Source organism: Numida meleagris, chromosome 5, assembly GCF_002078875.1.
Source record: "Numida meleagris isolate 19003 breed g44 Domestic line chromosome 5, NumMel1.0, whole genome shotgun sequence".
Taxonomy (NCBI): domain Eukaryota; kingdom Metazoa; phylum Chordata; class Aves; order Galliformes; family Numididae; genus Numida; species Numida meleagris.
This window is the reverse complement of record NC_034413.1, coordinates 26,938,512-26,951,725: the sequence shown is the minus strand read 5'-3', so window position 1 is coordinate 26,951,725 and position 13,214 is coordinate 26,938,512. Positions and strand designations below refer to the sequence as shown.

The 13,214-nt window shown below is 35.4% G+C and overlaps 1 protein-coding gene across 2 annotated transcripts in view; it reads right to left on the bottom strand.

The window, feature by feature from the left end:
• The window catches only part of WAPL (WAPL cohesin release factor), a 63,424-nt gene continuing 51,383 nt past the window's right edge, over positions 1,174-13,214 (bottom strand). For both annotated transcript variants that reach the window (XM_021399665.1, XM_021399666.1), the window contains 10 exons: positions 12,727-12,838; positions 11,746-11,843; positions 10,198-10,274; positions 8,656-8,831; positions 8,263-8,378; positions 7,402-7,563; positions 6,041-6,248; positions 5,149-5,237; positions 3,996-4,091; positions 1,174-3,628 (listed from right to left, as the gene is read on the bottom strand). In XM_021399665.1, coding sequence (XP_021255340.1) covers positions 3,563-3,628; positions 3,996-4,091; positions 5,149-5,237; positions 6,041-6,248; positions 7,402-7,563; positions 8,263-8,378; positions 8,656-8,831; positions 10,198-10,274; positions 11,746-11,843; positions 12,727-12,838 — 1,200 coding nt within the window. In that variant the 3' untranslated portion in view covers positions 1,174-3,562. The remainder of the gene's footprint in view (positions 3,629-3,995; positions 4,092-5,148; positions 5,238-6,040; positions 6,249-7,401; positions 7,564-8,262; positions 8,379-8,655; positions 8,832-10,197; positions 10,275-11,745; positions 11,844-12,726; positions 12,839-13,214) is intronic.

The following is a 13,214-nucleotide window of genomic DNA, read 5'->3' as shown; positions in this document are numbered from 1 at the left end:
GTTTGTCCATTTAGAAGCAGCCATATAGCAATGACACAGTTCTGCAGAACCGCAGTATTCCAGCTGTGCACTTGGCACAGGTGCTCAGCTCAAGGACAAGAACAAAGCTTTTATACCTTTGTGATCACTGTCCAGTCCTCTACTTAGACTCCATCAGCTGCCAGCATAAAACCAACTCCATTAGGCCAGCTTGAAAAATTATATCCAACACTACAACCTGCTTTTACATTAAGCTTACTATAAATCAGTGCTGTACAGATCATGCCAGCCTTAGTCATTATGCAAAAATCATGCATTTTACAACAGTCTGAAAGTGAAATAATCTATGTGAACAGATTACTCCCAAATCTATAGAAGCTTCAGCTGACATCTTCTCAAAGCACCCACATATAATGCCTCCATTGCATACCTAGTGACAAAACCTACAGGAAATATTTATTTTACTAGACATTAGCGATTTTTTTTCGGAAAACACTTGCCTAAATAAAGCTATATCTACTTTAACAGTGCCACATTCTAGTAACATCCTGTTTCAGATCTCAACCTCCAGTAGGATTCCTTTACAGCACAGAAATAAAATTCCATTATGCTGATGCTCATTAACAGTGGCAATGAGATGACACACAAATTTAAATTGCGCTTACTACAGCTCATGACTTGCTGCATGTTGTTCTTGTATCTAGTTCGATCAGTTAAGAAAAATCCATAGAAAAAATTCAATCCTGAACAAATTAAAGCATCATTCATATCGATGTACAGAACAACACTCAATTTAACCTTTTTTTCCTATTGAAGAAAACAGGCATTTACATTCTTTATCATGTAAAAAGTATCACTACAACAAGACCCGCTTGATTTCTTGTTTTTTGTTACTCTAATTACAGCTCTTCAAAACTACCACATGTCCCTTCAGCTGAAAAATCAACAGCAACTTGTGTGGAGATCTCCAAAAACGCCTCAAGATTCAGTACATCTTCTCCAGAAAATTTCAAGCTCAGTTGGTTTGATAAACCATAGCGTGGGGGTCCAGGCGCTGAATTCTGTCATCCCAACACACCAACATAAAACAGTGCACTCCTCTACTTATGTTTTTCATTTGACAATTTACCTGACGCTGCCTTCTTTCTGCAGTCACTCAGGGGAGTGCTTTATTACATGTTAAAAGACAAGATATGTATTGAAAGTAGCAATTTTATTTGAGTTAAAATTATTTACAAAAACCCAAAGACATACTTCATGAAACTGGTACAAACTATTTTTCCTGCCGTTGGCTTTTGCTCCAAAGATCACAGCTGAGAAATACTGTATAAAATAAAAATAGGATTGGATTCAGAAAAGTACTCTACTGTTCTAATTTCCAATTGAGATTATTTACACAAATATTTACAATGGAAAAAAAGTTACTTTAAAACTTTAATTTGCAAGTTGGCCTCAAGTACCCTTTAATGCAGAGTTATTTGAGGGTCTAACACACAAAAATGCACTGCAGTTCACAGGGTGATTTCTCCCCCCACCCTCAAAAAAAAAAATCTGCATTTGTCAGTGCTTGACAATTAGTTACATTTAAAAAAAACTGTTAAACACTGAGGTAAATCAATTCCCAAACAATTACCAGTGTAACAAAGAAAGGTAGTTGCCCCTGCTTTCCCCTTCATCACATCTGTATTGTCTTTTGCCATCGCTCCACAGAAACTCTATAATCATTTTGAAATCCCACCTTAAATGAAAAGGTCTTAAATCAGAAGAATAGATGGACAAAATATTCAATAGGTTCCTCTTGATATAGGTCATTTACATACAGCTTTTGTCTCTCAATACTGAGCTGTTTTGTTTTGGTTTGGTTTTTAAACAAAGGGAATACAACCTCAAAAACTTTTCTAAGTTACACTGATATACTAAGTTTTAGAAGGTGATGAGAGAAAACGCAAAAAAGTATGACCAACATAGGATTTTTTGCCGCTAATCAGTTACTTCCTTACAGAATTCTCAACAATCTGCATTATCAAAAATAGGAAGACATAGAAGGCAGCCACTGTATGTAAAAAATTTACAGCTGGCACTGATACAAAAGCACAAATTTGTAACTTTATACATGGAGATAACAAGATCTAAAAGCAGGTTAGATTTCCTGTTACTTCCCCCTCATTATACATAGAACTAATATTTTTATGGCTTCAAGTTTTACAAATTCAATGGAATAACATGATTTAACTATCTATACAGGTATTTAAAAATGTGATGAAGCAGATCTCAGAACAGTCTGCAAATATTCAAGACCAGCTTAATAAAAATAATTACCAATTCTGTTGGTCTGAATAACGAGTGCAAGAAAAAAATATTAAAAAAACCACAAGTAATGTATTTTCTGGGATTTCTTGTTCCATTTAAGTCTTCAAACACAATGCTTTGCTGTGAACTAGACCTCAGACTGAACAAAATCTTAGCTATATCAGCAATTTAAGGCTTTGTGTTGTATGCATTTAAACTTTAACATACTACAGAAGGATGAAATAGAAAGATTATGTCAGCCGGAAACATTAATCCCCATTGGTGTTTTAGCCTCTTCAAAATTCTTCGCCCTACAACATCCAAATTCTTTGTATCAAGCATTATAAAATACATCTTGAGAGCTTCCTTGAAACAAATCTAAACAGCATTTCAAAGTTTTTGCTTACTACAAGTGTAAACTGCCCTGGGAACGATTATCTTTCCTCCCATTCCCCCCCCCCCCCCCCCTTTTTTTTTTTTCCTTAAACAGGGCACTATTTTTATTTCTTTTGTGGATAACATACTCTCTCAAATGGCTTTATGTATTTATGGGTTTGCATGCTTCTTGGAATTACAAAGTGTTATGGTCTTATCAGTTTACAGTACATGGGCCATGACAGTTTTAGAACTGAGAAATAGTTCAACAACCTAATTTCAATCAAAACAGTATAAAAAATAAACTATCCAATCCTCACCTCTTTGGATTCCAACAAATTTTAAATATAGACAGTAGTTAAAATCACAAAAGTATTTAAAAATTTATATTTTACGATTTTGGAATAATCTAGTAATAAAAAAAGCAAGAGCAAATTAAACTCAAATAGGAGCGGTGCTGCTGTCCAGAACTTCTTTATTAGAACATTTGATACCTCAGTAGCTAAGCTGCCTTTGCACCTGGCTGGCATGAAACAGTGGCTCAACAGTAAACAGCAGTTGCACTATCAGCAGCAAGTTTTTCCCCTTGAAACTGGTCACGAACAAAGCAAGAAAAAAGATAGGGAGGATAAACCCTGCCAAAAATATTTAAATACTGCACTGCATCATAAACAGCATGGTTTCTTTATTTACTTTCCTCAGAACCTTTTTCCCCTCATTTTTGATAGTTGCAGATTGATGTAGTAACTGTCTTTTAGAAAATGCTGAATGCATGGTTAAGAGACCAGGTAGCCTTAAAAATCCGAACACGAATGACATAGATGAATGCTCTTGGTATATCCTTCAAGGACTTCTTTCATGACTTCTTTTGTCTAAGGGTAGCTCCAGCATTAGAGTGCTTGCAGCGGAAGTTAAGTATCTAGCAGTGTTCCAAGTATTCAATCACCCTAGAGATGGATTTCTGGCCTGTTGTTCCAACAGCACACTGGAAAACGTGACACAAAACAAAGTAACAAGTAAGCATTTATATAGTACCACTTAAAAACACTTTAGGGCTATGCTCGTTTCAGAATTTTAGGACTTAGACATATCAGTAAAAACAATTAGGTTCAGAAAGAGGACTGACGTTTTCCTGATTAGTAACATTCAAGCAGAATGAAAGTAGCTCCTAATTAATACCAAAAAAAGACACACAAACAGGTCTTCAATATTTGGAAACCCAGAAAATGACCCTAAGCACTTGTAAAGCCCACTGAAAAATCATAAAAGCTTCTAATAACATATGGGCTATTAGCAGATGACAAAATTACAAAAATATCTATTTTCATAAACTTAAAATATATATTACTTACAGTAAGATTCATAAAACTGAGAAATTTTTTGAGCATTTCAGTCATTATTGAGAAATCTCCTTCAGGTAAGTATTCCCTCACAGTAGTCACGTTGATCTAGGAAAAAAAAAATTATTTTAAATTGGGAAATACTTTTCCAGCACTGAGAGCCATGTTACTCCGTATGTGAGAAGCAGCAAGACAAATGTATTTATAGCATAATTAAGATGGCACTTTGCTATCATCTCTGTAATTCAAGGCTCTCAAGGCTCTTTATGTTTACGGTGTTTATTTCTAGGACACAGCAATTCCTGCAATCTTTTCTTGATTCAAAATTATTACCATCAAAGCTCCCCGTGGCCTAACAAGGTTACCAAGAACTGAAACAAACAAAATGACTGTTATTCTCCTGACACAGAGAGAAGTTCCCTTTACGATTAGTAAGTTAAATAATTCTCAACACTTAACATCAGTATGATTCCACATGCTAAAATTATATAAAGGTAATCATGAAGCAAAAAGTTACAGAGTAGCATCCTGAAGAACATTTCTGCCATCACCATAAATTTAAACTATCCTGAAGGCAGGTCTGAACCTCATTTTCCTTTGAACATGCATCTGACACGAGAGTTTGAAGTTTTCAGTCACCCAAGTTCCATATTTAAGTATTAAGTTCAACTTTCTACTATGTATTTCCAGTCTGAGACAATCACCTTCAGCTTATGTGGACCTACACAACTTCATACAACTTCACTGGAAATAAAAATCAGACTAAGATGAAAGAACTAACAAGACAACGTTAACTTGCTTTGTGAAATTACTGAAAAAACAAAGCAAGCTTTTATAGTTAGAAAAGCTGCAGGCAAGCCAATTTGCCTTTCCAAAGTAAGCTCATTTGTGGTCTAAGACTAACAACAAATGAGAGAGGCGCAAAAGATTAAACACTCAAATCCAGTTTCCTTTGATAAAGGATAAACATACTGATGCTCAGATGATTTGTTTTGGATGGAATACTTCTGTCAACTTCCATAGAAGTACACATATCAATATAGCTGAATAAATGTACTAGCTCTCACTGAACCCTAATTTAATGAACCTGTTTCAGTAAAATTTTAAAAATCTAATTTAAAAAATCTACCGGAGTTAAGAGTGAGTTACTGACTTATTCTCTTACCGGACTCTCTTGGCAGAGACAGCCTAGAAGCAATGCTGTGTACGAGGCCACAATGCAGTCTTCCATGTGCTTCCCAGCATGCTGAAGAGCTGTAAAAAGAGACAACTCAGTGTATTGTATCCTCTAGGCAGCTGGTATCTTTTACTGCTTTAATTCCAGAATTCTATTTTCTCCAACAAAATGACTTTTTGCTCTGAGACTTCAGCAGCAAGAATCAAACTCCTTACTTACTAACTCAGCAACACACATTCTTCAACAGAAAACCAGTGTTCACTCCCTTTCAATTCATTACACTGTACAGTACTTTTATTATTGTAATGTACACACTGTATGTACAACACAACAAAATACAATTGTGCTTCCTGTAATGCTATAATCCAGTAAGATTTCCAGAAAAAAGATTTTTGTATCATGGATAACAGATATAACTCTTGTTAATGGCTCAGCATTTTGGGGGCGGGGGAACCACAAATAGCTACAACAGACTACAGCTGATGGCACTGAAAAAAGGAGGAAGCATACAAAGCAAGGCTGGAGAATAAGATACCATTCTACTAGAAAAGCCTAGAAAGAATGCCATTTCAGGTTTCTTACACAGAATGTCTCAAAAAAAAAACCCACCAATCCATAGGGTTTCTTTTTTTGTTTTGTTTCTGTTGTTTTAAAAAGGGCCTGACAGAAGGTACTATTATGTAACAAGCAGCACAGTTTTTTCCCCATTTCTCATGGTTCATCTCTGAACTGCTCCCAATCATGCTGTGTAATAGTTTCAAGAGAGAATATGCTGAAATCTCAACCTACTGGACCACAAATATGAAGTAGAAGATAAATTAGGAATTTATGCCAAAACAGTTATTTACCATTTCTGAGCCATCAAAACTATACAACCTACCTTTATTAAGATCAAGTTCTTCATCATCTTCTTCCTTCTTATCTTTCTCTTCAGTACTATCTGACTTTTCTGTGGAGACCCACTGTATCTCCCCACTTGTTTCTTGCCATTCTCCACTCTTATCATGCTGAGCAGTAGGAGCTTCTTTAATTAGTTTATCTGTCTGGCTCTCAGCCAGCTGTGCTGCTCGCTCACGCTCAAGAAACAGCTGATGGGGAAAATTTCAGAAGAATTCCTATTATAAATTAAACCCTAAACACACTGAATTAATACTTGAAAGTTTATTTCCCCTTCACAATTCAACCCTTTAATACAGTTAGCCTTCAATACTATTCTTTGCAATAGCCTTTTCTTCTTCACAGGATAATCTGATTTATCACACTAATGCTGTGCTCTGCAGAAAAGCCTTCCCACCCTCTCCAGTGTTGAACCAATTGCCAGGCTTCTCTTGGCTGTCATAAATGCTTAATCATTTTCTTTGTGACACAGCTTGAAGACTAAGTATTGCCAGATATGTAAAAACCAAAAATTTTAAAGCAAATTAAAATGACTTGAGCCATTTTAAGGTGAATGTAACTCAGTGCCTTCTCATGCTTTGCACTTATATCTTGTGAATTACTTCCCAAACCATACAACCATCAATTTTAAATATGACTTTGCAGTGCTGTATACATTAAGATATTTAATATTAATATCTTGATTGCTGATTTTTTTTTCGTATGCTGCTGGGCAGTTATTTCACATAATTAAATGGAATAACTGCTGAAAGCATCCATAAACTTATCTCCATTTAAGTAAAAAGGTTGTAAATCAAAATTCTTATTTCCTTTTATTTTAGTTAGCACATTGGAACTTACAAAAATCACTGGTTGATTTATACTTTAACAAGTTAGTCAATACAACATTTAAGAATGCTGTTTCACATCCATGTTTGTTACATTCATTTTTATTGCTCTTATTACAAAATTGATACAGCATGATTTTTAAAAATAGTCTGAAACTTCCACAAAGATAGATTTTTGTAAGTGCTATGGTAGCAAAGCAGATAACATAAGTAACTTACGATTTTTACAGCTGTTTAAAAGCACAACAAGAAATAAACCCTATAGGAGCAAGAAAGCTTAACAGGGCAGGAGAGCAGGTTTTTGATGTCCAAGAAAGCTGCTTCTGTAAAGGATAGTACTAAAAAATCCAAGTTGTGAGCAGCACCCCTCTTCCCCCCTATGCTGTACTACATTCTCAGAATGCATAACAGAATAAAATTCAGACAGAAGTCTTCACTGCTGGGTTCTTCCTTGAACGCCTGATAATGAAAAACTGTACTGATTACAGGAAAAACACATTTTTGGGTCATTTCTTACCTGCACTAAAGCCTGAACAGCATCAATCTGTCCAGTTATCTTTAGGCTATCGTCTCCTTCTCCCGTGCAGAATGAGTCAAAAGAACACGATGTTTCCATATTGACGAGACAGTGCCTGTTCCGAGCACTATATTCTACTAGATTGATCAACAGACCCAATCCCTGAAAGAAGTGTACAGTCACATGAAAAAAATTCTAGCAAAATATCCGTTCAGATAACTGCCTTCTTTAGGCTTCATCTTTCTGAGTATACATAACTTACCAGCGCACCTTTATAAAACAGTTTGATAAACAAAGGGATCAGGATTTAGAGAAATATGAGGCAAAAAATGAGAATCCCGCATATGAGTTCCAGATTTTCCACTTCTGAACCAAAATCATTCTACATGTTCTTAAAGGTGAAATTGTATTTCTTGATTAGGGATTCAGAAGTCCAACCTTCAGCTTCTATCCTTAAAAGATCCCTCACATACACAGTTTCAGTGTTACTATTTAGGCCACATGGACCTATTTTATACATACTGTGGCAAATCAGACAAATTTATATCCAAACAAATAACAAGCATAGTGTTTCTAAAATTGAAAGGACATCTGAAAATGAGATAATACACAGACTTATTAACCTAAATATCTCAATTTATCTACTTTTCCCATAAAACACAGAGAAAATGGTTATGGCTCAATCATCAAATCCTTCAGCAACTTTTCCCTGGACTTTACAGAAACCTTCTTTAAGAACATCACTAAGTGTACAGTCAATGAAGACTGCACAGACAGCTCCTTAATTAGGAGCTGGAGCAGTTAAAGGCACAATCAAGCAGCAAAACATCTTATGTTTATATAACTAATACAAGAGCTTACCAGCACCCGAATATCGAATCTCTGTTCTTGAGGTAGGAACTTCGGAACATGAAGCACACAATTCATAGCCGTGCCTATCAGACCATCTTGTTCACCTGTTTTTGTACTACCCCATTCTGTAAACACAAAGAGTTTAAAGGCTCGATTTTTGAAAATACTGATTTTCATTATTGTAAGCAGAGAGAGAAAACCTTTTGGCTCTCTAGATGAGCTGTACCCTCTCGGCCAAAGCCAAGATCTTGTTAACACTTAATACTTGCAATTACTCATCCCATTCTCAAAGATAAGTAACTTATTACTGTAAAGCAAGCACCTACTGTGCATATGTAAGAAAAGGGCTTACATTAATATATTATCTGATGCTGTAACAGAACATGAATTTGTTTGCTTTACCATTATCATTTGTTAGGTTGAGCAAGACACCAATGATGGCCCTCATGCAGTCTTCCACTGCTTTACCCACATGGTTAGTTACATTCTGGTGAGGCAGAGGCTTATTGTCTGGTAAACAGATACTGTCTTCAGCACGATTATATCTCTGGATTAACTCCTCACAATGCTGCAGTGCTCTGCAAAGAGAAGATACAGAACAAAATCACCTGGACAACATACAGGATTTTTCACTTTATACTTATTTCATCAGGAAAACTACAAATATAGAACTGATGCAGAATTTTTCTGATTCAAGTGTGTAGGGAGAAATGATTAACTCCACATCTATGAGATCCTTTATAAGCTCAAGTGAAACTGCGAAAATAAAAAACATGTAAGCAGCATCAGCTTGAGATTTCAAGAGCAGAAGTACTTTTTTTTTTTCCAGCTTCATCACACGGTCTTAAAGGAGGCATCTCCTCTCCCTATAAACAGAGCCTTTCACATCCTATGACCATTTTGACAGAACTGTCTAACTGTTCTCTTGTCCCATCCTCACAGAGAGCTATCCCTATTCCATAATGAATAAATGATTAAACAAATAAATTATGTTACTTTCCAGTAGGAAAAACCTTCATCTTGTAACAATACTGGACCACTCACAAACTATAACAGTTGATTTTAAAAAAAGCAAAACTAACCAGCAGTTTTTCAGCTGGGGAATATCTAGTGTTATGATGCATTCACTTCTAGAGACAAACGTTCAGATGTCTGTGAATGTTTTCAGTTGTCAGAAACTCAAACTTCTTTAGTTTTAACGCTTGTTCTTTGGGGGACATGGTTTAGTGGGTATGCTGGTGATGGGCTGACAGTTGGACTAGATGATCTTAAAGGTGATTTCCAACCTTAATCATTCTATTTGTCTACTGCATTACATTCATTTGACATTGAAGTGGCAACACCAATATCAGTTAGAAACACAACTAAGATGTCAAAAACATATATTAGTCAAAATATCTGGCCTACAATCATGAAATCTTTTTCCAATGAAAAGAGTTTTCAGCTTAACTTGCATTCTCGTGAACCATCGAGGCAGTGCAAGAGGGATGCAATCTCTGCCAGTCAACAGAGACTTCATCCCAATTGACAAGTGGCTTAGGGAATACAGTTCAGCACAGAATTCCCCTATCCTTAGTTAGGCTGTCAATTCCCTACTCTGCTTTGTTTCAGTAAACACTTAAGCATAATAAAATACTGTAAATAAAAGGAGCTTTCCAACTGCCCTCTTCTGTGTTCATCTTATCTGGCACTGAAAGATCTTAATCCAGTTTGCAACTTTAATAGAACCAACAATAAGAGCACTACCTACTGTCAGTACTCAGGAAGTTAGTGATATCCTCATCTAAAATAACTTTAACATTACTTATTTTAACATTACTTAATGAAAAGCAATATATAAGTTAAATATTTTCCCCCTAGAATTTTTCTGTTAATATAACATTCAATCATATCATGTTCAGAGCTGTGACAAAATGTTTTTTGTTTGTTTGTTTTACAACTTACTTAGCTGAGGAGACTATGAGTTGTGAGTCTTTGTATGCTATCAGGTAGCTCTGATTTTCTGGATTATGCACAGTTACCTAAAAATAGGATAAAATAACATTAAAAATGGCATTCTTCTTTTCCTTGAAAGTAGTACTCCCCTCCTTCACTATCCCAGTTTATTTAGTCCCATGTTTCATGGTTACTATCCAGCATAAACTTCTACTTACCGATACGTTGCTACATTGTACCAGTATTTCCTTGGAGTTTCCAGGTAATAATTAATACCACAAGACCGTGACACCGAATATATTCCCAGATACACAGCACACAGAAACTCTGTGGCAACATGCTCTGCCACAGCAGAACCCTGATTCCATATCCTGGGACTCTGTAGTCCCAGTGCATGCATATGGGCATGCATACATACAAATATTTTGTTATTTAAAACTTGATGTCAACTCCTTTTCTGAGAGCTTATTATGCATCTACAAGTTTTCCCTTGATTCTCCTGACCGGAATACAGAATCAATTTACAGAAACAGTAGATGTTCTTCTATCTAACTTGCATTGTCTGGTATGTTGATTTTTGTCTTCTTTCCCAAATTCATAAAGACCTTATTATACACAAGCCATCCTCAAATTCATATGTGAATATTCTGTCACTAAGCAAGCCTCTTCTACTGTGCTTGGCAATTCCATCCATTGAATATAATATCAGAAACTGGATCTGAAAATTTCTCAAGATTCAAGTAAAGAGATGGGTGACACAACTTTTAAGTATCAACTCATATATTTGTTCATCTTTCTCAGTTTTTAGTTTACTTTTACAGTATCTTTGAGTTTATGTTGCTATTTTAGCGAAGAAAAAACACCACAGTAGTTATTTGCCCTCAGGTTTAAGGTCACTGACCTGTACTTTGAACCTGCATGTCACTTCCTGATGTGCAAAGTAGTAATTCTAAAACATCACAACACTTTTTCCATTTGCTTACATTATCACAATTGACAGTTCTTGTCAATTAAGCTCTACAGAATTATTTTAATTCTGTTCGAAGTTCTCACTGAAAAACATTTACTATGTCAATATCCGTGATCAACTCACTACAGGACTAGTTATCTTCTAAGCAGTTAGCTCATGTCTGAATGCAGTAATCCTTGTAATATGCATCAATTTATTACTTTTAACACAATTATGATGTGGTATTACTAGACACTCTATAAATGCAAACTTATGCCAAGAAAGCAATAACCATAAACAGCAAGTTTTAATTTCTTAAGGAACTTCAGAAAAAAGCGTCCAATTACATTCAGCTACTCTTAATAACAGCACATTCGCAATACCTAATATTGTATTTTCATACAGAATGATAAAATTTTCAACAAGCATTCCAGGAACGCTGATAAATATTCCAACATTACTGTTAGTAGTCTTTTTTTTTTAATTAAAAGAAACAGAAAAGCATTATATTGTAACTTATATTACTATATATTCAAGGAACACAATACTGAAAAGGCCTGATCAAAACCAGCGTTTTCCAGGAATGCAACGTATTTACTCATACTTACACTTTCTAAGACCCGTAAACATCTTTCTGCACCCCATAACGAAGCAACTAATTTCTCTTCATTTTCGTCACTGCTAAGGTGATCCACACATTCTTTAACTAAGGAAAAAAAACCAAGATTTTCCACTATTGATATGAGGTCTTCAAAAGCCATGCAGAAAAATTACCTAAATATTATTAATCATTAAGGTTTCTTAACTATTCAGGGAGTTGTTATCAACCTTGTTTTACGCTTTACAAAACTGCAATACGAGGAAACAATCCTGAAGACATTATTAGCATTTCAAAATTTTATATTTCCAGGTACATTTTATTTTCTACTGACAAAGTAGCACAGGATTATGTTTCTTAACTGTAAATATGTCCACGCCTCTTAAAAATGCATTGTTTCGTAGAAGAGGGGAAAAAAAATACAACATGAACACTCTCCCCACACTTCCCCACAGCCTGGAGCCACGTGCAAGCTGAACACTCATCTCTTCAATCCTTCCTTTGTCCACTTCTCTGCTTACTTAAAACCAAAACGCTCAGGAATTCGTTTATAAAAGTCCACTTTCCTATCCTTCAGTAAAAACAACAAAAATTCAAAACAAAACAAAACCACATCAAAAAACCACACGTTACCAGGCCTATTACATATAGAAAACAATTCTATATAACTGTAAAGCCGATATTACAACACTTACACTGGAGTAAATACGGTGCACACAGATGATGCATGTAACACAGTTATTTGTACTCTAAACTTAATCCATTTTTAGTCTTACACTACACACAACATTATCCAGATTCTGTTTAACCTTAAAGCTACTTTCAATCCCACATAGAAGAGATTAATGTTTCCCAATAACATGACACAGAATTGGGTATTTTTAGAACTGACCTTTTTCAATTCTTAACAACAGAAAATGGATATTAAGAAAAGCAAACATCTTTGATTTACTAATTTTCACACACCGCCAAAGCAGAATCTCCAGCATACCTTTATCTACAATATGATCAAGACCACCTAGAAGTCGTAGCTCTTCTTTAAACCAGTCCCCAGCTCGTTTTGAGGTGAGAGACAATAATGTCTCCATTGCCAAATGCCCCGTCTGAAAGAGACAGATACCAGGATTAGTGAAATCATCATATGCAGCTGTAGCCAACATATCAGATCATATAAATACACTTCATATAAAAGTGATTAAAGTGAAGTTAGAGGTTCTAAGCAGAAAAACCACCAGAGGGAGCAAGAACAGATAGAAATGGGTGCTCTTTCTTTTTCCTTTCTTAAATAAGGACTTGGTCTGATGAAAAAAAAGATGTCTGCATTCCTAGCCAGACAGGAAAAAAACCTGCTTATTTCTTCTGTTATTCCCAAATACAATGCCTTTGCTGCTCGTAGAATTCTTTTGTTTCTAATGGAGGCTTTTTGTGCATGTGTGGTTTTATTTTAAATGTACTCATGACAACAATTAAACTAAAATA